Below are 24,535 nucleotides of genomic sequence, written 5' to 3' on the forward strand. Positions count from 1 at the left end.
GGGGCAGCTGAGGACCAGCCAGCAGCCTCTGGGTGCCCTGTCCAGGTGCCAAGCCCTACTAGATTAGGGCTATCCCAACAGCTGATCCTGTGATCCTCTTTAGGGAGGCAAATGGGCATTAAAGGCAATCTAATCCCAAGAGCGGGGGATCCTCTGTGGGGCCACCAGAACTGTCGTCCAGCTCCATTCCCAATCTGAGACTGACCGTGAAAGGGCCAGCATATCTTCTTAGGAAGTCACACCTAGTGTGTTGTGGATCCACATCCTGTCCACTAACTCCCACCCCTTCTCTCACCATACTCTGCCCCCTGGGACTGCTTTTCAGTACTTCCCACCAGAGTATTAGGATTCCTCAAGACTCTGTCAACTCCCCTGAAAGCGTTGGCCAACTCACCAGAAGTGGGGACAAGAGCCACCCAGTGTGTTTTCACAGCCTGTCCCTATTGAAACTCTCATTGCATTACGTGGCAATTGCCTGAACACACATCTTTTCTTCCCACCAGCGCATGATCTCTCTATTTATCTGCAGAACCCAAATACAGTGCTTAATACTTTAAGGAATTACAAGGAATCAACTCCACCGTGTGTCCCCACCAAGTTCCCCTACACTGGTTAATTCTGCCTGGGAAACCAAAACAGAGTAGTAACCCCTAACATGAAGTCTTCGCAGGGCTGATAGCATCAAAGCTTCCCTGAGAGGTTAGGGATTAGGATAATACTATTAACCAAATAATGATATGGTCCTAATGATGCGAATAGTAACCCCATTCTGAGTATGAGGAAACAGGCTCAGAGCTGAATGACTTGCCATGGCTGTATGACTAGACATATCAGAATCTAGATCTTAGAACTTGGAAGTTCAGAGTTCCTTCAGCTATTCCCCAGCTGTTTTAGTTTTTAAATTTAGTGTATCACATCCTGCATGTAGGCTAGGTATTACATCTTCATTTTTCTGAATAGGAAGTCTAAGTTCGCAGTATGTAAACAACTTGCCCTAATCTACACAGGAAGGAATGTTAGGATATGGGCCCGGGTCTGTAGGACTCTAAGGCTCATGCTCTTTTTTGCACACGCTGCTTGTCCCACAGTTTGGGAGGGTTTAGTTTAGGCTGAGAGCAAATGGGCCAAGGGTGGATGCATAATTGGGAGAAGTGAGAACCAAAGCTAACCTAACCCTTTTGCCACCCATCCCCACCTCAGGCTGTGGGAACAGCGCGCTGAGCTACGAGCTGTTCCTTGGGGGCTTCCCTGATGTCACCAGTGTGGACTACTCATCAGTAGTGGTGGCTGCTATGCAGGCTCGCTATGCCCACGTACCCACGCTGCGCTGGGAGACCATGGATGTACGGGCACTGGACTTCCCCAGTGGCTCCTTCGACGTGGTGCTGGAGAAGGGCACGCTGGATGCCCTGTTAGCTGGAGAACAGGACCCCTGGAATGTGTCTTCTGAAGGTGTCCACACCATGGATCAGGTGCTGAGTGAGGTGAGGGAGCAACAAAAAAGGAGGGCAGACCAAGAGGTGGGGAGAAGGGATTGGGGTTTTGGGAGATTGAAAGAACTCAGAAGCCAGAAGGAGCCAAGTGGTAGGTCACCTTTAGGACTGTGGTGACCTGAAGGAGAAGGTGGTTAAGCTGGGTCAAGATTATAGGGGGGCAGGAGTGGCCAGGCTCACAGATGCTGATGATTGGCTATTGGGTTACCATAGGGAAGAATTAACAGCCAGCTTCCAGATAGGTTACACAGACTAGGAGAGTGAGCAGTTGACCAGAAAGCAGTGCCCCCTATACCTGACGACATGCCCATGCTCCTGGCTGGGTAGAAGATAGCCCTACCTCCATGGAATGACTAGGGACAGAGAGGAGGCTCACTCTTGCCATGAAGAGCCCTGAGCTACAGAATGTAGGGTGGTACCTGCAAGGGTATCTGGGACCATACTGACCTTTGAGAACCTGGAGATAGACTCCTCACCAGTGGCTTCTCTGTCTGCCTTGCAGGTGAGCCGGGTGCTGGTCCATGGAGGCCGGTTCATCTCATTGACCTCAGCTGCTCCCCACTTTCGGATCAGACACTATGCCCAAGCCCGATATGGCTGGTCCCTGAGGCATGCAACCTATGGCAGTGGTTTCCACTTCCATCTTTACATCATGCAGAAGGGCAAAGAGCTCACTGTGGCCCAGCTGGCCCTTGGGACCAAGATCCTTTCACCCCCTAGACCTCCCACCTCGCCCTGCTTCCTCCAGGACTCGGATCATGAGGACTTCCTCAGTGCCATTCAGCTGTGAGGCCAGAGGCATGTTTCTCCTGTCTTCCCTGCCTTTCTGCCCTGGGCTCTTCAAGTAGCTGAATTCCTGACTAAAGGCTTAGGGTTTGATTCAAGGTGCTCACAATCCCAGAGGCCTCGTGCCTAAGATAGAGCTGATGGAAGTGACTCCACAGGAAACAATACAGCCCAGGTCAAACTAGATCCCAAATCCCAGGTTTCTGGTTTCCTTCTTGGGTTCCTCAGTTTTTTTCCTAGTACTAAACCACCAGTGATCATCCCCTGGGGCAAAGCTTAGCATGACCCCTCCACATGCCAGCCAGACTTCAAGACCTGTATCCCTGGGTCCTGTTACTGACCCCCATTCAACCTGGATTTATTCACAGGAGGCTGCAGACTTTGAATCAAGATTGTGTTATGCTTCTAATCTCAGCTCCAACTCGAGCCTCTTATCCTGGTTAGATTATGTATTTACCCAAGGAAGCTACATTGTAATGTTCTCAGGCCAGGCTGGCCTACCTGTTTACTTGGCAACTTCTTCCTTGCCAGCAACATGCACCTGAGATTCCCAAGAATCTGCCCCCTCCCCAAAAGGGATTGGAGCCATTTTGGCCTGGCTCCTGAGCAGACCAAAACAGTGGTCACACACACACAGGGAGGTCTGTGTTTATTCACACACTCCTGGTACAGTGAGGATGGAGGAACATTTACAAAGGACACCCCTGGGTTGAAAACATCTCCAGGGCCACAGGTGTCATCCAAAGGTGCAGAGCAGTCCTCACTTGGGTTCCCAGGGGCAGGATGCAGGGGTCCAGAGTAAAATCAGCCCTGGGCCCTTGGAAGGTGATATCTTGAGAGGAGGGGTCTGCCAGAGTCGCCTGGGGTCAGGCCTGGGCAGACTGGCCATGTGGTTGGTTACCATGTTGGGGGCTTGTTCCATCTCAGACTCAACACCCATCCTATCTGCCAGGCGCAGAAGAGCGTGGCCGAGACTGGGCGGAGGGGGGAGGGCATGAACCATGAGGGGAGCCAGTAAACAAAGAGTCGGATATAAAAATACAAATGTGCTGAGGAAGTCCCTTAGAAAGAGGCTGAGGCTGGGGTCACGCCAGACAGGGGTGGGAGTGAGGGAGCGGCCTGGAGGGCTGGGCTCAGGTGGGTGGGAAGCTCATGCAAATACGCAGCCAAACATCCCTGGCTGCGCGCGCGGTTCGACACCGGCCGGCAGCCGGCTCTGCAGACCAGACCGGCCGGAGAGGGGCGGGGCAGGGGAGCCGTGCGGGAGGGGGCGGGTCGGGGGCTGAGAGCCGCGGGTCTCTGTGTCCGTTCCGGTGTGCGGGGTGGGGCTGCGGCCCGAGGTTCTAAAGTGCATGAGCGCGGCGGCGGGCTCCGGGCCGGTCCGCGCCGCCGCCACCGCCGCCGCCGTGGTGCTGAAGCGGACAGCTCCGGAGTGCCAGGCGGCGGCGGCAGCGACTCCAACCCGAAGGCGGCGCGGCCCTGCAGCCCCCGCCCGCGGGCGCCTGGGCCGGGGCGGGGGGCGCCGGCAGCCGCATAGCCGGCTCGCGCTCCTGGCCGCTGCGGGGCTGGGCCCGGAGCCCGCCGCCCGAGCCGGCGCGTCTACACTCCGGACGGCGGCTTCTCCCCCATCCCCTTCAGCACGTCGTCTATCCGGTCATCCTCGATCACCACTGCGCAGGGAGAAAGCGCGTCAGCCGCGCGGCCTCGGGGGGCAGCGGCGGCGAGAGCGGGCCCCGCGTCCTCGCGCCCCGAACAGCTACTTGCGGTGGCCCAGTGACGCCCCTCGGACGCCCGTGCCTCAGTGCCCTCCCCATCGGAATTCCAACGACTCGACCCTCCGCCGAGCCCAGCTCCCACAGGCCCTCCTCCCCTCCCGATGGAGGAACGCCCCCTCTTCCAACCAGCAGTTCAACCTCCCAGTCCAAACCCTCCCGCCACCTGAGCTCTCCTCCATCCGAGCTGATCATCCTTTTGCTCCTGGGAGCCCCTTCTTCGACAGACCCCCTTCTCCAACAGAATCTTCAGCTAGTGCAGCCCTCTGCCCACCCTCACCCTCTCGCCGCTTGAACCTCTCTCTTCCGATCCTGGCACCAACAGAGCCCCCTCCCCAAGCAAGCAACGAGGGCAACCGAATCCCCAGCCCCTCTGTCCTCTCTCCAGTCGGACGTCCCTTCCCACCCGAAGGTTCTTCCGAAGCATCCACCGACTCAGCCTTTGATCCTGAAGAAGCGGCCCGTCGCCCCACGTTCCCACTTCGGGCAGCCCCAAATGCCCCGGCCGGCCCCTCCCCCTTGCCCAGGTGTCAGGGCTCTACTTCCAGAGGTGGCGAGCATCGAATCCGGGGCACTGCGTTCCCGGGAGAGGGGAAGAGAGGGACACAAGACTGCAGCGGGGACACCCCCCCCCCCGAAACCCCGGCCGGCGAGCGGCTGGCTGCGCTGGTCTGCGGCAAGAGCTGCGGGCGCTTGGCGGGGAACGGCAGCCGGGGGGCGCCCGGCGAAGGGTTTCTGGGTCAAGCGGCGACTCCGGGCCCCGGCCGCATACCTCTCTTGGCTCGGCCGATCTGGCCCAGCTTAGGGGGTCGCTTGGCTTGGTTGCCCGCGAAGAAGGAGTTGGTGTCCTGCAGGCGGCAGCTGAAGGAGAGATCGGAGCCCTCGGGATCGGCGGCGAAGCGGCCCATCTTGTCCTCACTGTAGGGCAGGATCTCGGACATGGCGGGCGCGGGGTGGGCGCGGGACTGCGGCGGGGCGCGGGCGGCGGGCTAGCTGCCGGACCGGCCCTAGCTCAGCAGGGGAGCCGGCGGAAGGATGAAGTCATGCAGCATCCGGGGCTGCGGAGCCAAGCGGGGCCTCCTCCCCCGCGCCTCCGCCTCCCGGGCCGCTGGGCAGGCGGCGGCGGCGGCGGCGGAGGTGGTGACGGGGACCGGGCGGGGGCGGCGCGCGGGGGGCGGGGGTGGCGGCGGCGGCAGGAGCGGAATGACGATGAGCGCCCGACTGCCGCAGAGCGCGGCAGGCGGGGCGCGGGGGAGGTGGGGCGGGCATCGGCCGGGGGAGAGAGGCGGGGCGGGGGTGGGGGGAGCGGACCGGAGCGCGCCCTGCACTCCCCCGGGGGCCGGCAGCGTTCGTGGGAGGGTCCTGCCCGAGGCGGGAGTGGCGGCTGGACCGTGGTGCGGGCCAACGGGTGCAGGATCTGGCTGCGAGAGGCGGGCCTGGGGAGCGCGGGGCGGGAGGAGGGTCTGGCCGGGAGGCTCCCGGGGGCGAGGGAGGGGGACTGGCGACGGGAGAGGGGCGGGGCCGCAAGCCTGGCGTCTGGGCAGCATTCAAAAGAGGAGACCCCGGAAACGCGCCGGAGGGGAGGTCCCGTACGGGTCCGGTGTGCTCAACTGTGCGAACCCGCGGACGTGGGAATGGCTCAGGCGTGGGTGGTGTCGCCGCCGTTGGCGCGTCTGTGTCGGATTGGTCTTCGGGTCTTACACTGTTTCTATGGAGCGTTTCTTCGCGCGTCTGCGTCTGGCTGCCTAGCCCTCAGTCTCTCTCTCGTGTGTATCTGTCCCTGCGCCCCGCGTCTCTTTGTGTCAGTCTACTTCTGCTTCTTAGAAGTGTCTCTGCCTTTCTGGATGGCTCCACGCCTGGACCCGCTCCCTACGCGTTACTGTTACCGTTTCCTGAGTCTGTGTATTTCGGTCTCTCCTAGGACGGATCTCGGTAACTGGGCCGACGCGCGCGCACCAGAGTAGACCCCCACCCCCGCTGCCGGCGCCGAAACCCGGGCGCCCGGGGGCCCCGCGTCCCGCAGTTCTCCCGGCCCCGGAGGCTCCCGAGGCTCCGAGGCTCCCGAGGCTCCCGAGGCTCCCGAGGCTCGGGCTGCGCGCGCCGTGTAGGAGGAATGAATGGCGGCGTCGCGGGGGGCGCCCTGGCCGCAGGTGACGCGGGGAAGCCCGGAGCGCCTGAGGACGCGGCGCGCGCCCGTGGGCATCCGGAGGTGCAAGAGGAGGGACGGAGGGTACGCCCGCCCGCGTTGCGGGGCCTCACGTGACCGTTCCCGCGGCCCCTACCGGGGAGCGCCCCCTTCCCTCCCCTACCCCCAGCTGGCCGTCAGCGGCAGCGTCACCTGCTTGCTTGCACGCAGGGGCTCTGGCGCAATCACTGGCCTTGGAGGTGGGGGGGGGGAGGTCCCACACTTGGCGTAGCTGACGACAGCAATGATGAGGACGATAATCCTCCCGTACATTGTGCATACCTGAGGCGAAGGGGTCTCCACTGTCCCTGAAGCGCTTTATCTCCTTCCCTCCAAATCACGCAGTTAGTGAAACTGCCTGGTGCTGCTGAGTCTCCATCCTCTAACAACTCCTCCCCGAGTGTTAGTCCCAGGGATGCGGAGGCTAACGCCGTGGGGGCTGCCCCCAGGGACCAGGACTGGCGGCGGGAGCGGTTCCACTTAACGTGGCCTTGAACGGAAGGCCCCATAATTATAGTTTTTATTTTTTTTAAGATTTATTTATTTATTCATGATAGACATAGAGAGAGAGAGGCAGAGACACAGGAGGAGGGAGAAGCAGGCTCCACGCCGGGAGCCCGACGCGGGACTCGATCCCGGGACTCCAGGATCACGCCCTGAGCCAAAGGCAGGCGCTGAACCACTGAGCCACCCAGGGATTCCCCCCTGCCCATTATTATAGTTTTTAAAAGTACATTCATTTTGGGGTGCCTGGCTGGCTCAGTCAGTGGGGTGTGCGACTCTTGATCTCAAGGTTATGGGTTCCAGCCCCATTTTGGGTGTAGCGATTACTTAAAAATAAAATGTTTTTTTTTTTTTTTTTAGATTTTATTTATTTATCCACGAGAGACACACACACACAGAGAGGTAGAGACACAGGCAGAGGGAGAAGCAGGCTCCATGCAGGGAACCCGACGTGGGACTCGATCCTGGGTCTCCAGGATCATGCCCTGGGCTAAAGGCGGCGCTAAACCGCTGAGCCACCCGAGCTGCCCTTAAAAATAAAATCTTAAAAAAAATTCATTCACTTACTCTTGTAATATTTTAGGAAAATACAGAAAATCGCATGAAATCTTTGATAGATATCCTTCCACACTTTTCTGGTCATTTGCATGATGTACATACCTCTCTGAACCTCTATGTTCTAGTCTGAAGCATTAGAGACGATAGAACCTACATGAAGGACAGTTTTGTAGATGAAATTGTTGTCCTGATGTGAAGTGGGTTGACTCAGGAGGTAATGAGCTGCCCCTCACTAAAAGTGCTAAAGGAAAGGTGAGAATTCTTGACAAGGATGAGCTAAGCCCTGAGTGGGGAATAGAGATTGTTCTCTTTTCTACTCCCAGAGTGGAAAGGTTGAAGAAATGACCATTTAACTTGGAATCCATTTGGTGAGCTCCTTCTTAAATAATCTTATTCCTGTCCCTGCTGTGTGTGGTAGGTCATGATTAAAGCAAAAGACCTGGAGGATCCCTGGGTGGCTCAGCAGTTTGCTGCCTGCCTTCGGCCTGGGGCATGATCCTGGGGTCTTGGGATTGAGTCCAGCATCAGGCTCCCTGCATGGAGCCTGCTTCTTCTATCTGTGTCTCTGCCTTCTCTCTCTCTCTCTCTCTCTCTCTGTGTGTGTGTGTCTAATGGATAAGTAAATAAAATCTTTATTAAAAAATAAAGCAAAAGACCTAACTGCAAAATTGTAAAGGTACAGAATTATATAAGCTACATCTATGTTGTAAAAATGCAGTGTGGGGGGGGGGTCTTTAAGTTGTGATCCTCTACTTAAAATTCAGAAGTTCTGCATCACTGTCCATGAGATGAAAATTCATTTTTACAGATAAAATGAAATTAATTTTGTTTGGAGTTTTGTGACAGTGCATTGAATTTCTCAACTGAAAGTCTCTCAAAACCTAGTGGGCTTGATCCATACGTTCTAAACGGAATACCATGCTCTTTGACAGTTGAGTAATAGCACTTTTATTCAGGTGGAAACTTTAGGCCTGTGTAGTGGGTTGAATAGGGGCCCCCCTAAAAGTTCCACCTAAAAGTTGCTACCTGGAACCTCGGAATGTAACCTTATTTGGAAATAGGATCTTTGCAGATATAATTAGGTATTTTAATTTTTTCTTTACATTTATTTTGGCTATTGACTTTGAGATGTAATTACCTAAATTAAGAGGAGGTCATCCTAGATTAAAGTGGGTCTGAAATCCAGTCACTGATGTTTTTATAAGAGGACAGATGCACAAACACACACACACAGGGAAGAAGGCTATGTGAGGAAGGAGAGGAAGGGGAAGTAGGCGTTCCTACAAGCCAAGGAACACCAAGGATTGCTGGTAGCCTCAAGAAGCTGGAAGAGGTAAGGAAGGATTCTTTCCTAGAAACTTCCAGAGAGTACAGTCCTGCTGATACTCTGATTTTGGACTTTTCATCTTCAGAACTGTGAGAGCAAAAGCTTCTGTTGCTGTAAGCCACTCAGTTTGTGATGCTTTGTAACAGCAATCCTAGGAAACAAATGCAACCTGTTACAAATATTTTGGGGTCATCTTTTTACATCTCTTGCAATTATGTTTCTCCTTCCTTAAACTCTCTGGGGACCCTTTGCTCTCATCCTGTTGAAGAAAGGCCATACCAGGAGGGTATTTCTGGGACTCATTCTATTTAGCAGAGTCTGATAAATCACAAAAAGAATAAGGCCTATCTGGGGATCCCTGGGTGGCTCAGCGGTTTAGCGCCTGCCATTGGCTCAGGGCGTGATCCTGGAGTCCCGGGATCAAGTCCTGCATTGGGCTCCCTGCATGGAGCCTGCTTCTCCCTCTTCCTGTGTCTCTGCCTCTCTCTGTGTGTCTCTCATGAATAAATAAATAAATAAAAATCTTAAAAAATTAAAAAAAAAAAGAATCTCCAAAGCCTGTCAAAATGTCACCAAATAATGACTATAAAGTGTGATTTTGTATATGGGGGAAAAGTATGCACACACACTGATGCATACACACCTATACATACACACATATACATGTCCTGTTTAGGTATGTAAATGCTTATAAAAGAAAGATCTGGAGGGACACATACAAAACTGTTAATGGCTTTCTCTGAGGATGGTACTGGAATCCTGGAATGTGGAATTTTATCTTTTTATTCTATATACTTATGGAGTATATTACTTTTGCAATATATTTTTTTAACCTTTTAAGCACATCTGCCTTCAGCCCAGGGGATGATCCCAGAGACCAGGGATCGAGTCCCACGTCAGGCTCCTGCTTCTCCCTCTGCCTGTGTCTCTGCCTCTCTCTCTCTCTCTCTCTCTCTCTGTGTCTTTCATGAATGGATGAATAAAATCTTAAAAAAAAAAATTGGTCGTTTAACCCACTGAGCCACCCAGGTGCCCCTGTTGGTTATTAGAGACAGTGCTGTGAAGAGTAAATGTTGTAGGGGAAAAAATGGCCCCAATATTTTGTAGCTCCTCCAATCAAGTAAATTCTATTTCTCCCTCCCTGAATCTGGGCTTGAGCATCTGACTTGTTTTGCCCAATAGGGACATTAGCAAATGTGGGGCAGGCAGAGGCTTGAAAACCGTTTATGTTTGTCCCATTTTTTTGTTTGTTTGTTTGTTTCTGGGAATCCTGAGGCCACCATATGAAGGAGCCTAGGCTAGCCTACTGGAGAAGGAGACACCACATAGAGACAGGACCCAGTCATCCCGACTGAGGCCCAAACCACTGAGCTACATCATTCAGCTCTTGCTGAGCTGACCTGGAATTGAAGAATCACCCAATCAACCTGCAGTGCATAAGAAATAATGAATGTTTGCTATTTTAATCCACAAAGTTTGAGGAGGTTAGTTCTTCAGCAAAAGCTAACTAATATATACATCCTATGGATAATGATTATTTCCTGGACCGATTTCCCAGAATTAGACTTTCTGGTTCAGAGGATATATACTTACACCTTTTGATTCATATTGCCAAAAAAGTGATATCAATTTGTAAGCCTGCAACAATGTAGAGAGTGCCCATATATCCCATCCTTGTCAACACTGGACATTAATGTATCTTGTTATCTTCATGGCTAAATTTACATGGCTTGGGCAGCCCGAGTGGCTCAGTGGTTTAGCGCCGCCTTCAGTCCAGGGCATGATTCTGGAGACCTGGGATCGAGTCCCACATCAGGCTCCCTGCATGGAGCCTGCTTCTCCCTCTGCCTGTGTCTCTGCCTCTCTCTCTCTCTCTCTCTCTCTCTCTCTCTCTCTCTCTGTCTCTCATGAATAAATAAATAAAATCTTTAAAAAAATTTTAAAAAAATAATAAATTTACAAGGCTTGTAAATTTAGCAGGTAAACCGTTATCTATTCCCTCTCAATTCACGATCACTTTAGAGGGGGGAAAACCCAAAAGAAAGAAATTATTCCTATAGGAAAAGAAGAGCAGAAAAAGATAGAGAAAAAATAATAGAATGAGAGAGGAAAAAAGAGGCAAAGATGATAAACACAGAGGAAAGAAAATGGAATTATAAAATAGAGCAAATTCCAAGTCTCTCATGCTAGGGTATTTAACATGTGGTTAGGAATAGTTATGAGCCTAATAAATGATTTGAATCAGGAAAGAGAATGGATAGAAAGGAAATATGCATTTAGGCCAAGCCTAGTGAAACTGAGAACACCATAAAACTAGGTACCAGGCTCTCTCCTATGTGGCTGCATGTAATTATCACAGCAACTCTCCAAGACACTGGTGATTGTTCCCATTTTACAGATGAAGAAAATTAAGGGTCTGAGCTTTCAAGTAACTTGGTAAAGATCATACAGCTGATCAAGAATTGAGCCCAGATTTCAGTCCAAGTCTGTCTGGCTTGAGAACTGATGTTCTCCCCTCACTGTTCCAGAGAAAATGTGCCAGAAGACTAGCAACTAATGTTGGGAGGAAGTATATCCTCCTTTTGATTCATGTTGACAAAGTTCTCTCCAGAAAGCAGTCAGACTGCCTGGATTTGAATCCCAGCTCGGCTACTTACTAGCCATGTGACTCTTAGCCTCTCTAAGCCTCAGTTTCCTCATCTGTAAAAAAGCTTCATACCATGAGATGTAAAGCACTTAGACAGTGGCTGGCATATGCTAGAGTGCTATAAGCTTGCTATTTTCCTTATGTCAAGGAGCCATAAGGACTATTTCTAATGCACCTGTTGTCAGGAAGTCCTTACATAGTAGGACTATGGTACACTCGCACGGTCATGCCGTGGTGGAATTTCCCATGGGCCAAGACTGCCCCTGCTGCCACATCTCCTTTCATCCACTCCTGGGGGTGATAAGGAACAAGGGGAAGAGGTAAGTGCTGTGATGCCACACTGTCATCAGAGTGAACACGAACAGCTCCAGAAACTTGTTCCAAGTAGATATCCCAGTATGACCCCAGTATGGCTGAATGTGAAAACTTCTTGCTCAGGGAACCCCTAACTGACCTAGAACCCATCTACCTGGAGGAAATAGAACAGCCCCTTACAATTCTCATTTCTATCTACAGGATTTTAACAATAACACAAAAATAGCAGCTCACACATTGAGTGCCCTTTATGTGTCAGACACTGTCCTTTGACAAGGGTGCTATTCTTACTTAAATTTTACAAGTGAGGACATTGAGTTTGAATCCAGAATTCATCCTACCTATAACACTGTACTGTCTCCTATTTGAGAACATGTAATTGGTGTGTGTGTGTGTGTGTGTGTGTGTGTAATTGCCAAATAAAACATTCTCAACCTGATTGATTCATTATCCACCCTTTCTCAACCACAAGAGCAGCCCATGTTAGAATCTCATGCAGCAGGCTGAGGACTGGGGTGAGTGCTGAGAAATGGATTATGGATTTGCCACCATTCTGAGCCTTCTCAGGTCAAATTCATGTAGTCGGTTGGGGAAGAAGGAGGTGGATCAGGCACTTTTTTAAAAACTGTGGCAACAAACACTAGGCTCTCTTCAGTGCAGCAGACTGCAACACCACCAGGCCTGATTAAGGAATGACAATATGGAAGGCAGATGGCAGATGCATAGATGCCACGCTATTGCCTTTCAGTTAAATATTGCTTGGGTTTTTTTTTTTTTTTTTTCTTGTAAACCTCCCAAATAAAATGCTTTGCTTTCCTCAAGTTAGAAGTGTTAACACGTCTTTTCTTTAAATATCTGTGCATGGCTGTTTTTTTCCCTGCCAATTTGTCACCATCTGTAACCCTCCTTTTGTGAGATGATCTGATGACAACAATTATCTTGAGGAGTAAAAGTGCAATCTTGAAGCAACATGTAAGAGTAGAGTCAGAGTGTGGGTTACGCGTGTGCTGTACATGTGTGCCGTGTGAGTACAGCAGGACAGTGTAGTGTGTGTCGGCTCTGGGTGCCTTGTAGAGGTGTATACATGGTGAGTGTGCAGTGCGTACACTGTGCATGTGTGTCTTGGGGGGGTGGGGAACCATGTGTTGGGCTGAGTGCCTGCCTGTGCACTTTGGGTCTGCGTGCTCTCTGGGTAGATTCCGTGTGGACGCCCTGTGTGTGGGTCGCCCCCGGTTGCTGCTCTGCATGTGCTGGCTGAAGAGGTGCTGAAGAGGTGCTGTGTGAACTGCTGGGGGCAGATGCTCCTCCGGAGAGCGTAATTTCCTAAAGGTGCTTAAAGGGGGTGGGGAGGGCCTGCAACTTGGGGAACTGGGCCAAGAAATAGCACCAGGGGTTGGGCCTGGTTCAAAGGCATGGAAAGGACGGGTGGCTTGCAAGAGGGTGTTCCCGGGAGCCGGGCAGGCTGATCCCGAAGGGCAGGGGGGTCCCGGCGCGGGCGCAGGGCGGGCGGCGGGCGGCGGGCGGCGGCAGGAGCGCTCCTCCCCGCGCCTTCCCCCCAGCCCGGGCGCGGCGCCGCGGCCGGAGGGGGCCGGGCCGGCGGGGGCGGCGGCGATGGCGGGCGGCGGCGGGGCCGGGCCGGGGGCTGGGGCGGGGGGCTGAGGCCGCGGCCTGGGCGAGGGCCGGCCGCCGGGAGCCCCAGGGTGCCGCGCGCCCCTACTCCACCATGAACGTCGCGCTGCAGGAGCTGGGCGGCGGCGGCAACGTGAGTAGGGGCCGCGGCTCGCGGAGAGGACCGGGCGGAGGGGCTGAGGCCGAGGGGCCGAGAAGGGCCCGCGAGCCGGAGGGGGCGCGGGTCGGAGGGGCCCAGGCCGCGGGGGCCGGCCGGAGAGAGGGGTCCTCCCCGCAGACAGGAGGGGCCCGGCCCGGCCAGGGGCACCGGGCAGGGCCGCGGGCAGAGGGCCCTCGCGGCCTGACCCCGCGGGCGCCCCCGACTGTCTGGCAGATGGTGGAGTACGAGCGGACCACGCTGCGGGAGGAAGACGCACCTGAGACCCCCGTAGAGGGCGGGGCCTCCCCGGACGCCGTGGAGGTGGGCAAGGGGCTCCCCGTTTCTCAAGGCCCCAGCCCTGCCGTGCCGCCGGCAGACCCGGGAGCTCTGGGCTGCCCCAGAGGGTCCCCTGCCCCCAGCTCGGCTTCGTCTCTGGCCTCCGCGCTGGAACTCTGCTGAGGCCATCGGAAGCCATGACGCTGCACTAAGCAGGCTCAGGGCTTGACTCAGGCTGCCTCCTTGCCCCTGTGCTCAAAGTTAAGCCCTTCAGCGTCTTTGCTCCATGGCTTTGGAAACCCTTTGGGAGGACTTCTGTGATGGTGGATCCCCCCGGCAGCTTGCTAGCTCACTGTCACCTTGTGTTCCCTAGGTGGGATTCCGGAAGAGGACAAGAGACTTCTTGGGCTCGCACACCCAACTGGAGCTGGTCTTAGCCGCTGTCTCTCTACTGCTGGCTGCACTGCTACTGGGCTGCTTGGTGGCTCTGGGGGTCCAGTACCACGGGGGTAGGTAGCACCAGTCCTCCAAGCCGTGGGGGCTCTGGGGGCTCCAGGGCCACTAAGATTTTCTCTGGTTTGGCCAGTCTTCCCCCCAGCTTTTCTCTCTCCTCCCAATCTTCTTATTGTCATGGCCCTTCCCAAAGCATTTGCTTCTCTCAGACCCAATGACAGCCTCCCAACCCCACCCCCCACTCCGTGTCCCCTGCCACAGACCCATCCCACAACACCTGCCTCACAGAGGCCTGCATTCGAGTAGCTGGAAAGATTCTGGAGTCCCTGGACCGCGGGGTGAGTCCCTGTGAGGACTTTTACCAGTTTTCCTGTGGTGGCTGGATTCAGAGAAATCCTCTGCCCGATGGGCGTTCTCGTTGGAACACCTTCAACAGCCTCTGGGACCAAAACCAGGCCATACTGAAGCACCTGCTTGGTGAGTGGGGCTGTCAGGGAGGCATTGTGCCAAGTCAATGTCATGCCTGGAACAGGGCTTTGCATTTAGATCTTCAGTAAATATCCACGACTGAATGAACAAGTGGATGACCACAAACACTCCTGGGGCAGGCGATGCAGAGAGCAGGGGGATCCTGAGAGGTGGAGATGGGTTCGAGGGGACAGACCTCTGAGTATATAATGAAGGGACTCCACTCTGCACTCTGCTTGGATCACTGTTGAGGTGTTGTGGGCCTGAGGGAGTCTGTAGTGCTTAGAGATCTTTGAGGGTTTCCATGGACAGGGGAGAGGAAGTCATTCTTTGTTGTTCAGATGATCTTCCTGGGTCTACATTAGGAGGACTGCCCCGTAGCAGGGCAAGGAGAGGGACCAAGCGAAGGCCCAGGACCCCTTTTGGCAGTTAGCATAGTTACCAACTGGACCTGTGTTCTACCCCACAGAAAACACCACCTTCAACTCTACCAGTGAAGCTGAGCGGAAGACACAGCGTTTCTACCTCTCCTGCCTGCAGGTGGAGCGGATCGAGGAACTGGGAGCCCAGCCACTGCGAGACCTCATTGACAAGGTAGGACCCCTGGGGGAGGTCAGGATAGGTCTTGGGAGAGGATGTGGCCCCTGTTGCCATAGTTTCCACTATGGTCTCTACTCAGATTGGTGGTTGGAACATTACCGGACCCTGGGACCAGGACAACTTCATGGAAGTGCTGAAGGCAGTAGCAGGGACCTACAGAGCTACTCCCTTCTTCACTGTCTACGTCAGTGCCGACTCTAAGAGCTCTAACAGCAATGTTATCCAGGTACCAGTTTGGAGAAGGGTTGGGAGGGACTTATTGACCATTTGCTGAGCCCAGACTCTCCTCCCCTATGACAGGCAGGCTGGGGTGGCTCCAGCCACCACCCCTGTCTGAAAGTCCAAGTGTGTGTTGGGGGAAGTCTCACTTCCTTGACTTGCTATTGCAGGTGGACCAATCTGGGCTCTTTCTCCCCTCTCGAGACTACTACCTAAACAGGACCGCCAATGAAAAAGTAAGGAGCATTCTCAGAACACCCAACCCCACCTCTCTGTTGGGCTGTGCTGATACTTGTTTACTTTTCCCTTTGCCCAGGGTCATTGTGGGGAAGGTGAGCCTGTCCTGTCACCTAGTGAGCCAACTGCCCTGCCTTCCTTCCTTCCTTCCTTCCTTCCTTCCTTCCTTCCTTCTTTCTTCCTTCACTCTTCCCTCCTTTCTTTCCCCCCTCCCTTCCAGCTTTCTTTCTCTCCCTCCTTTGTTTCTCTCTCTCCTTTCTTTCTTTCCTTATATTCCCTCTTCCCTTCTTTCATTCCTTGCCCTTATTCTTCTAGGACAACATTTTATAGGCGCCTATTGTGTGCCATGTGCAATGGGGGAATTCTGAGATGTACCTTCAGAACCACTGCCACACAGAGCTTTCAGTGTAGATGGGTTCATGGACCAAGATAGCTGAGAACAGGCTCAAAAGAGGGATCTTTAGGCCTCAGGAAAGACTCAGGTAGTTGGAGGTTTCCTAATGAGATTGCATCTGAGCAGGGCACTCTAGAATATCTAAGAGTGGGTGAGGCCTTGCGGGGTAATGAGAAGAGTTTAAATAAAATCTTGAAGAAGGAAAAGCTAAGTTATATTTGGACCATGAGAAGGGGTCCAGTTTGGCAAAATGTGGAGCTCAAAGTAGATGAGAAGCTGGACAGGTGGGTAAGAGTTAGCTGTGGAGGGGACCTGGAATGCCATACTGAGTTTATTGTAGAGGCCCCCAAGAGCTGTTGCATGCTCCAGAGCAGGAAGAGAGCAGCCCAGTAAGCAGTGCTTGGTGTGACAAGTTGATGCAAGTGAGGGAGCCTGCAGAGGAGTTGAGAGTCAGTAGTACTCTAGGCTCTGAGTCTGTTAGGGCCTGGATGTGGGAAGTGGCAGAGGGATGCAAGAGATATAATCAAGTGTAAATTGTGAGTTGTGGGGTAACTGGGGTATTCAAAGAGAGGAATAGAAGAAGGAAGGGATAAAGACAGAAGAGACTGTAAGTCTGAGTGACAGTGAGTTGAAGGAGTCTTTGGAGAACCAGGGATGCCCATAGGAAGAATCAGCTCAGAGCACGTTGGGGAGGAGGAGACAGTGTGACATCACAGGAAAAGGGCAGGTTTGGGGGTCAGACCTTGGTTTTTATCCTAGCCCTGCAGCTCCATGCAAATTGAAACTGTTTGTTAATCTGTAAAATGAGGATCATGACATTTACCTCCTATGGTGCTTATTTGGGGGAGTGCGTAGATACAAGCTTATGAAGACACTTAGGTAGTGGGAACCACTCATTTTGGATGTGTGATTGTGAGGTACCTGAGGAGGTCAGCAGGCAGTTGTGGAAGCTGGGTAAAGTCTTGGGGATGAGCCTGGAGGGAGCCGAGGGCTTGTGGGGCATCTCTTTAAAAACGCAGGCAAAGGCTTAGGAGAAGTGAGAGGCAGAGGAAGAATACAGAAGGGGAAGAAGGAGAGCCCTGAATTTTAAGGGCAGTGGGAGGAAGAGAGCCAGTGAGGTAGGCAGCCATCGAGTAAAACAACTGGGACAGTCCTTTATCCTTTCTTTGGTTCTCAAACACTGAGCATTCCTCAACCAGGCCCTCCTCCAGGCATGTGGTAAACAAGACATTGATTGCCTTTGCCCTCTAAGTGGGAGAGAAGACATGAAGTGGCACTGTGTACAGTTATCCTGGGACTGTCACAGAGGAGAAGTACAGCATCCCAAGACTGAGTGTCACAGGGAACCAGCCTAGTCCTAGGATAAGGGCAGGCTGCCATGAAGGGAGAGAGTTCAGGCAAAGGGAAGAACTTATGCAAACACTCTGAGGTAGGAAAGCATATAACCCATTGAGGGACCAGAGAGGGGGGAGAGGGGAGTGGGTGGGCCAAGTCCTTCTGGACAGGTATATAGATTCATAGAGTGCGTGAACACTGTGGATCAGATTTAGCATTTATCCGAAAAGGAGTGGCCTGAACAGATGTGTGGTTTAGCATCACCTGAGTCAGGAGAGGAGAGAATTTTGAGAAAGTAGGAGAAAACCACATGGTTCAACGATTGGGAATCAGTAGAAGAAAGCTTTAATTCAGCTCTCAGTGTGTTGCCGGTTGTCTCAAGCAGGAAGTCTGTGCCAGCATCTAAGGGAAGCTGTAGCATAAAAGGTTTACACAGGAGTAAAACAGGGTTCAGGAAAGCCTCAGTATAAGTCTTCAGCTAAAGGTAGGGAGAGAAAGGGTAAGTGAGGTATAGAGTAGAAGAGGAAATGGCCTTTGATGATTAAGGGAGCCCAGGGTGGGGCTTCAGGGCCAGAGTGAATAGTGATCCCTGGGAGGAGGGCCACAGGGAGCTGGTGCCAAGCAGTGCTGAGGGGCTGTCTGCAGGTTCTCATCCCTTCATTCAACAAATATTTGTTGAGCACCTACTATGTGCCAGATGCTGTGCTAGAGCCTAAGACTACAGTGGAGAACAGAGAAAGCAACCCCTATGTCACTTGAGCTCAAGTGTCAGCAGAGGCCGAAGCAACATGAGTTTGCACTGGATCCATGTAGTCCTGGAGCCTCAGTCCTGCAACTGCCAGGCCTGAGCCATATTTGGACTCTACCATTTGCTCATTTGTGATATGAGCCAAATCATGTAGCCTTCTCAAGCTTCTTTCCTCATCTGTGAAATGAGATGAATACCCACTTTATGGAGTCGCTGCGAGAGGGAAGAAAGCTGCATTACCTGTAGAGCCCCAGCAGAGCCGGATACATGTGTATACATGTGGTCATTATGTATTTCTTTTTTGCACTTTCCTCCTCCTTAGAGACTAGAAGGGAGCTGAGAAAGCAGCAAGGTTGAGGCCTGGCTGGATGGGAGACAGAAGGCCATTAAAGCCACCGTGGACTAAATTCCCCATGGGGTCCACTCAGCTGTTAAGTGAAGGCATGTGATCACTGAGATGCTGAAAAAATAGAAGGGCTTTAGGAAATGAGAAGGCAAAGCCGTGTGGGAAGCAGGTCCATCTATAGGACAAATATTTACAAGGTGCCTGTTCTGTGCGAGGCCTCATTCTAGCCCTTAGTGGTGGAGGGGTGAATAAGCTGCTGTAACTTAGAAGAGTGCTCTCTTGAACTTACCTTCTCCTTGAGGAAATAGATGATAATAAGTATACAAATAAATAAACAAGATCCAAGCAGATGGTGGCAGTATGACAGGAACAAAACAGGATTGTTCAAGAAAGTTTCTGGGAGGAGGGTCAGCAGAAGAGATGGTAAGCAGAGGTGGGGGCCAGAACAGACCCTCTCAGCCTCGGGCAGGATCTGTTGCTGGGCTCTGAGGATGACTCAGGGCCTTGACAGGTGCTTACCGCCTACCTTGACTACATGGAGGAGCTGGGGATGTTGCTGGGTGGACGGCCAACCTCCACACGGGAGCAGATGCGGCAGGTGCTGGAGCTGGAGATACAACTGGCCAACATCACAGTGCCCCAGGACCAGAGGCGCGATGAGGAGAAGATCTATCATAAGATGAACATTGCAGAGCTGCAGGTGGGGCAAGTGGGGGAACAGAGACAACTGGGGGGGACGGCCCCTGGAGCAGACCTCCCAGCTTTCCTTCCTGCTGTCTTCCCAAGGCAGCCAATCCTTTCCTCATTTGCTTGCTTTTCTGAGCTTTCCAGCTGCACTGTCACTATCCATTTTAGATCACCTCTCAGTAGGCCATTCCTTGGTCCCCTTTTATGTTGCTTGGGGATGAATAGAGGGATTATGTTAAAACTCTCTAACAATTTGCACAAGATGTCCACAAAACAATCAAAGGAAATTTGGAAGCATCTCCTGGAGGGCCCTACTGTGCCAGGAATCAACCCTTTAGTTGGATTATGGAGAGGTTGGGTGAGGGGGGTTCTGAAGGAGAGACCAGTTATGTAGGGACTCTGGATGGGGTCAAGGGAGTGTTTTTTTTTTTTTTTTTTTTTTAAGATTTTATTTATTTATTCGTGAGAGACACAGAAAGAGAGGCAGAGACACAGGCAGAGGGAAGAGAATCAGGCTCCATGCAAGGAGCCCTATGTGGGACTCAATCCCGGGAATCCAGGATCATGCCCTGAGCCAAAGGCAGATGCTCAACCACTGAGCCACCCAGGCATCCTTCGAGGGAGTGTTTTATCAACTGTTGTAAAAATATTTTAGTATCTGTGCCCCAGCTGAATATTACATAGGATATTTTTTTCTTGTATAATAAATGATTGGGCTCCCAGATTGAGGAGCACTCAGGCCTGGAAAAGGATTTATTGCAGGAAGAGGCTACCAAGCTTCTTGTAGATGTTACCATGGCAATGGGAAGGGCTCCCAGGCTTCCGTATATCAATGGGGGAAGGGTCTGCTGGAAGCCAGGCGGGCAGGCAAGGAGGCTTGAGATTTTGTTGTTGTTGTTGTTGTTGTTGTTGTTGTTGTTGTTGTAGGCCCTGGCACCCTCTGTGGACTGGCTGGAGTTTCTGTCTTTCTTGTTGTCACCGCTGGAGCTGGGTGACTCTGAACCTGTGGTGGTGTATGGAACGGATTATTTGCAGCAGGTGTCAGAGCTCATCAACCACACAGAGCCAAGGTTGGGGAGAGCCCAAAGTGTGGGAGGTGGGGCTCAGAGCTCCACGCAAGTCCAGGCAGGGACCGGGCATGGGGTACTGGCACAATCAAACACAGAGCAGCATTTGACAAGGTCCTGGACCTACCAAACATCAAAAGAGAATGTTTGCAGGCTATTTCCCTAGCCTGCGCCTTCAGGGGCCCCACTTAAGCTCTTTATTCCCACACCTTGCTCCAAACTGACTTCTGCAGGCAGGTGTGTGGTCCCAGGGTGAGAGAGAGAGGGATTCTGGGACAGCTCCTATATATGCCTCTCAGGACTTCTGTTGCCTCCGCATTTGTGGAGCAGGTTTGGGGTGGAAGTGGTACCCCACCTGCCCTTTCCTTATGTTCTGGTCTGGATGCCAGTGTCCTGAACAATTACCTGATTTGGAATCTGGTACAGAAGACAACCTCAAGCCTGGACCACCGCTTTGAATCTGCACAGGAGAAACTGCTGGAGACTCTCTATGGCACCAAGAAGGTGGGATTTCTGATTCTGTCCCCGCCTTCCATACAGCCTAGCTGGTGCTGCACACCTACTGTGTGTCAAACACCATTTGCCTCATGGTAGAGTGTGGAACAAAGGTGTAGGAATCAAGATGACTCGGGTTGTAATTCCAAGTCCTCCATTTATTGGCCTCTGGGATCTTGGGTGTGTCACCTCTCTGACACTCCGTTTCCTGGTGTATGAAATAAGAATAGCTTGCAGGGTGTCTTTAGGACTGGGCTGATGAAAGTGGGGCACCAGTGCATCATATGCAAAGGCACTCAGCTTTGACAGTGATGGTTAAGAAGATGAGTAAATGTAGTTCTTAGTTTCAAGATGCCCCAGTAAGTTTAGGAGATGTATACAAACATTGTGTTTCAGGGTGATAAGGGCTCACGTTGTGTGAAAGACCTTTGTGCTACAGAACAGAGTAAAGGATATAGTACACCCTACTTAGGAGAGGGACAGGCATCAGGACTGTCTTTTATGAAGAGGTGACATTTGAAGAATTAGTTTACCAAGGGAGCAAGGGAAAAGAGCATTCTAGGTAGAAAGAACAGCATGTGCAAATTCCCAGAGGCCAGGAACACCATAGGTTTGCATATGTTCTGTTATGAGCTGGAGAACAGGCCACCTGAGAGGCCGAGGGTGGTGAGGTCAGCCTGGGGCAGTCCATGAAGGGACCGGAATGCTCTGTTAAGAAATCGGGCCTTGATTCTTTCAATAATGGGGAACCATCGGATGATTTTAAGCAGAATAACCCAATTAGATTTATGTATTGGATGATCTTTCCGGCAGCTAAATGGAAGATAGAGGGGAGCGGCAGGGGAGGGGGATGAGAATGAAGTCAGAGTGTCTAGTTATGAGGTGACTGCAATCTTTGGGCCAGAAATGTTAGTGTTGAGGGCAAGAAAGTAGTGGAGGGATGGACAGAGAGAGGACCAAGAGGTCGAGGTAGTAGACATGGTGATAGATTGAATGTGGGGGTAGGGAAATGGAGGAAGCTAGTGACCTGTGGGTTTCTGGCGCAGGGGATTGATTGGTTATAAGACTGGGATATGGAGCTGAGCAAAAAAACTTCTGGACCCCAGTGGGCCTCTTAGAAACTTAAGAGGAGAAGAGCACTGAGCACAGAGTGGGGAGCACACATGTTCCTCCTGGTGTTTTGCTGCTGGAGTTGGTACACTTTTCAGTTTTGCCCTTTATCTTCTCTGGAGTCTACGGGAGAGACGACAGCACCTGAAACTCAGGTTTCCATTGCTCAGAGCCGAGAGGGCTGGCCCCAGAGAAGAGAAAGGCCCTCAGACTGGAGAACAGAGCTATCTCTGGGAGGCCTGGCTCTTTGTCCCTTACAGTCCTGCATGCCAAGGTGGCAGACCTGCATCTCCAACACGGACGACGCACTTGGCTTCGCTTTGGGCTCCCTCTTTGTGAAGGCCACGTTCGATCGGCAAAGCAAGGAAATTGTGAGTTTTCAAAGTTCTTCCAACCCTACTCCTTGTTTTAGTTAAAATCCACTGTTCATTCATGTGTACAAGAAGCGAGGGGGAAGAACTGAAAGGAAATTCATCAATAAATGAACAGTAATTACTTTTTGGGTGGCATTTTGTCCTTTACATTTCTCTGTATTTTCCAAATGTTCGACAATGAGTTTATGTTGCTTATAGAATTAGGAAAACAAGAGGGGATCCCTGGGTGGCGCAGCGGTTTGGCGCCTGCCTTTGGCCCAGGGTGCGATCCTGGAGACCCGGGATCGAATCCCACATCGGGCTTCCGGTGCATGGAGCCTGCTTCTCCCTCTGCCTGTGTCTCTGCCTCTCTCTCTTTCTCTCTCTGTGACTATCATAAATAAATAAAAATTAAAAAAAAAAAAAAGATCTCTTCTCTTTAAAAAAAAAATTAGGAAAACAAGATTTACTTATTAGGAGATGCTAACAAATATGCTTAAAGTATTATCTGCAAGGATGTTTCTTGCAGTGTGGTTTATAATAGGTGGAAATGAAAACAGCTTAAACGTCTAATCATAGGGACTAGAAGAAAGATTGTGGTTAGGGAGGATTATGAGGCAGCCTAAAACTCATGATATATTTTTAAGTGAAAAAAAAAGTAGTTTACAAGATATATCTTATGTTGCACAATGTAATTCCATGTTCTGTATGTATATCCAGGCAGGGAAAGACACTCAAAATAGATAATCAGAATGTTAAAAGGAGTTATCTCTGAGTGATGGGATTATACGTGCGTGGTCTGTTTCCTTCTTCACCTCTTCCCTTTTTTCTTTTTAAAGATTTTTTATTTATTTATTCATGAGAGACAGAGACAGAGAGAGAGAGAGAGAAGAGAGAGAGGCAGAAACACAGGCAGAGGGAGAAGCAGGCTCCACGCACGCAGGGATTCTGATGTGGGACTCGATCCCAGGACTCCAGCATCAGCCCTGGGGGGAAGGTGGTGCTAAACCGCTGAGCCACCCAGGGATCCCCACCTCTTCTCAATTTCCCAAATCTTCTGCTATTGATGCCTTCCTTCCATAATCAGATAAAATTCAACACACTATATTAAATTCTATTAATTCAATTATTGTCAATTTAAATTTTTTGATTAATTAGAAAAAAAGCCACCCACCATCTCAGCACCTTCACAAATGGTGTTTCCTTCTCACCTTCCCAAGACGCAGCCTCATTTGAAGTCTGGGCCCTCCTGCATGCTCCCCTGGAAGGACAGGGGTGGGGTACTAGGGTGCGTGGGGAGAAAAAAAATGCATCAGTGCAAGTGGGAGGCCAATTTGCACCCCCTTCCTCCCAGGCTGAAGGGATGATCAGTGAGATCCGGAATGCCTTTGAGGAAGCCCTGGGGCAGCTGGTTTGGATGGATGAGAAGACCCGCCAGGCAGCCAAGGAGAAAGTGAGCCATGGCCAGGGTTGGGGCGCCATCTTCAGGTGGGGATGGAGGATACAGTTTTTTGGGGGGAGCCAGAGCAGGGAAACCCTTACTTAGCCTGGTCTCTTCAGGCAGATGCTATATATGATATGATTGGTTTCCCGGACTTCATCCTGGATCCCAAAGAGCTGGATGATGTTTATGATGGGGTGAGTACCTGTCCTCACCAGTGCTGAACTTCATCCCTGTCGTGGGGGTGGGAGGGGGCTGTTCTCAGCTGAGTAATTGGAGCTCAAGCCCTGGGGGGAGGAGGTGCTTGTTGGCTCCTTTCAGAGGCAAGTGCAGGCAACTGATGCTGTTCACTTGCTGGCTCTGTGCCAGGTTGCAGGCTAGGCAGCAGTAGAATGCAGTGTTCACAAATCCTCTTTCTACTCCGACCTACCTGTGTAACCTTGGACGAGTTATATAACTTCTCTGGGCCTCAGTGTCTTCATTTATAAAATGGAGATCCTATTAGTACCAACCTCATAGAGTTGTCGTGAGCCTAGAAGGAGGCAGGATGTAAAACAATAAAGCACCTGCAACATAAATAGTCTTTAAGTATGGCGACTATTATTAACTAATATTTCACTCCTCTTTGCAGTTGAGGAAAACTAAGGCTCAGAGAGGTGCTAATTAGTAACCAAACTGGGGCTATTCTCTCCTCCAACATGTTGTCTTGCTTGCTTTCTGCTTCCCACCATTCCCACAGTACGAAGTCTCTGAAGATTCCTTCTTCCAGAACATGTTGAATTTGTACAATTTCTCTGCTAAGGTGATGGCTGACCAGCTCCGCAAGCCTCCCAGCCGGGACCAGTGAGCATGGAGGGCTAGACACTTGGGGCAGCAGGAGAGGTAGGGGTGATTTCCAGGGCTGGGGAAGGGGGGGCAAGACATCTCAAACCAGAAGCCCAAGGTCTTTGC

General features: G+C 51.9%; 2 protein-coding genes across 9 annotated transcripts in view; one reads left to right on the plus strand and one right to left on the minus strand.

The window, feature by feature from the left end:
• ECE2 (endothelin converting enzyme 2) overlaps positions 1–24,535 on the plus strand; it is a 32,595-nt gene that overhangs the window by 4,750 nt on the left and 3,310 nt on the right. The window contains exons 2-15 of one of the 8 annotated variants that reach the window (XM_038583539.1): positions 1,201–1,484; positions 13,590–13,676; positions 14,005–14,140; positions 14,346–14,561; positions 15,022–15,146; positions 15,232–15,378; positions 15,542–15,607; positions 18,943–19,131; positions 20,046–20,188; positions 20,575–20,689; positions 22,051–22,161; positions 23,498–23,596; positions 23,704–23,781; positions 24,324–24,427. In XM_038583539.1, the coding sequence (XP_038439467.1) occupies positions 1,201–1,484; positions 13,590–13,676; positions 14,005–14,140; positions 14,346–14,561; positions 15,022–15,146; positions 15,232–15,378; positions 15,542–15,607; positions 18,943–19,131; positions 20,046–20,188; positions 20,575–20,689; positions 22,051–22,161; positions 23,498–23,596; positions 23,704–23,781; positions 24,324–24,427 (1,900 nt within the window). Of the gene's footprint in view, positions 1–1,200; positions 1,485–1,995; positions 2,689–12,738; positions 12,917–13,223; positions 13,350–13,589; positions 13,677–14,004; positions 14,141–14,345; positions 14,562–15,021; positions 15,147–15,231; positions 15,379–15,541; positions 15,608–18,942; positions 19,132–20,045; positions 20,189–20,574; positions 20,690–21,960; positions 22,162–23,497; positions 23,597–23,703; positions 23,782–24,323; positions 24,428–24,535 lie in introns of those variants that run through there. The other 7 variants (XM_038583533.1, XM_038583532.1, XM_038583535.1 and 4 more) reach the window with 7 other exon arrangements.
• CAMK2N2 (calcium/calmodulin dependent protein kinase II inhibitor 2) lies at positions 2,903–5,197 on the minus strand. The gene is made up of 3 exons (XM_038583544.1): positions 4,824–5,197; positions 3,878–3,949; positions 2,903–3,648 (listed from the first exon to the last, which is right to left on the minus strand). Exons 1-2 carry the CDS (start codon positions 4,990–4,992, stop codon positions 3,879–3,881), a joined length of 240 nt encoding a protein of 79 aa, XP_038439472.1. The 5' UTR covers positions 4,993–5,197; the 3' UTR covers positions 2,903–3,648; position 3,878.

Source organism: Canis lupus, chromosome 34 (genome assembly GCF_011100685.1).
Source record: "Canis lupus familiaris isolate Mischka breed German Shepherd chromosome 34, alternate assembly UU_Cfam_GSD_1.0, whole genome shotgun sequence".
NCBI lineage: Eukaryota > Metazoa > Chordata > Mammalia > Carnivora > Canidae > Canis > Canis lupus.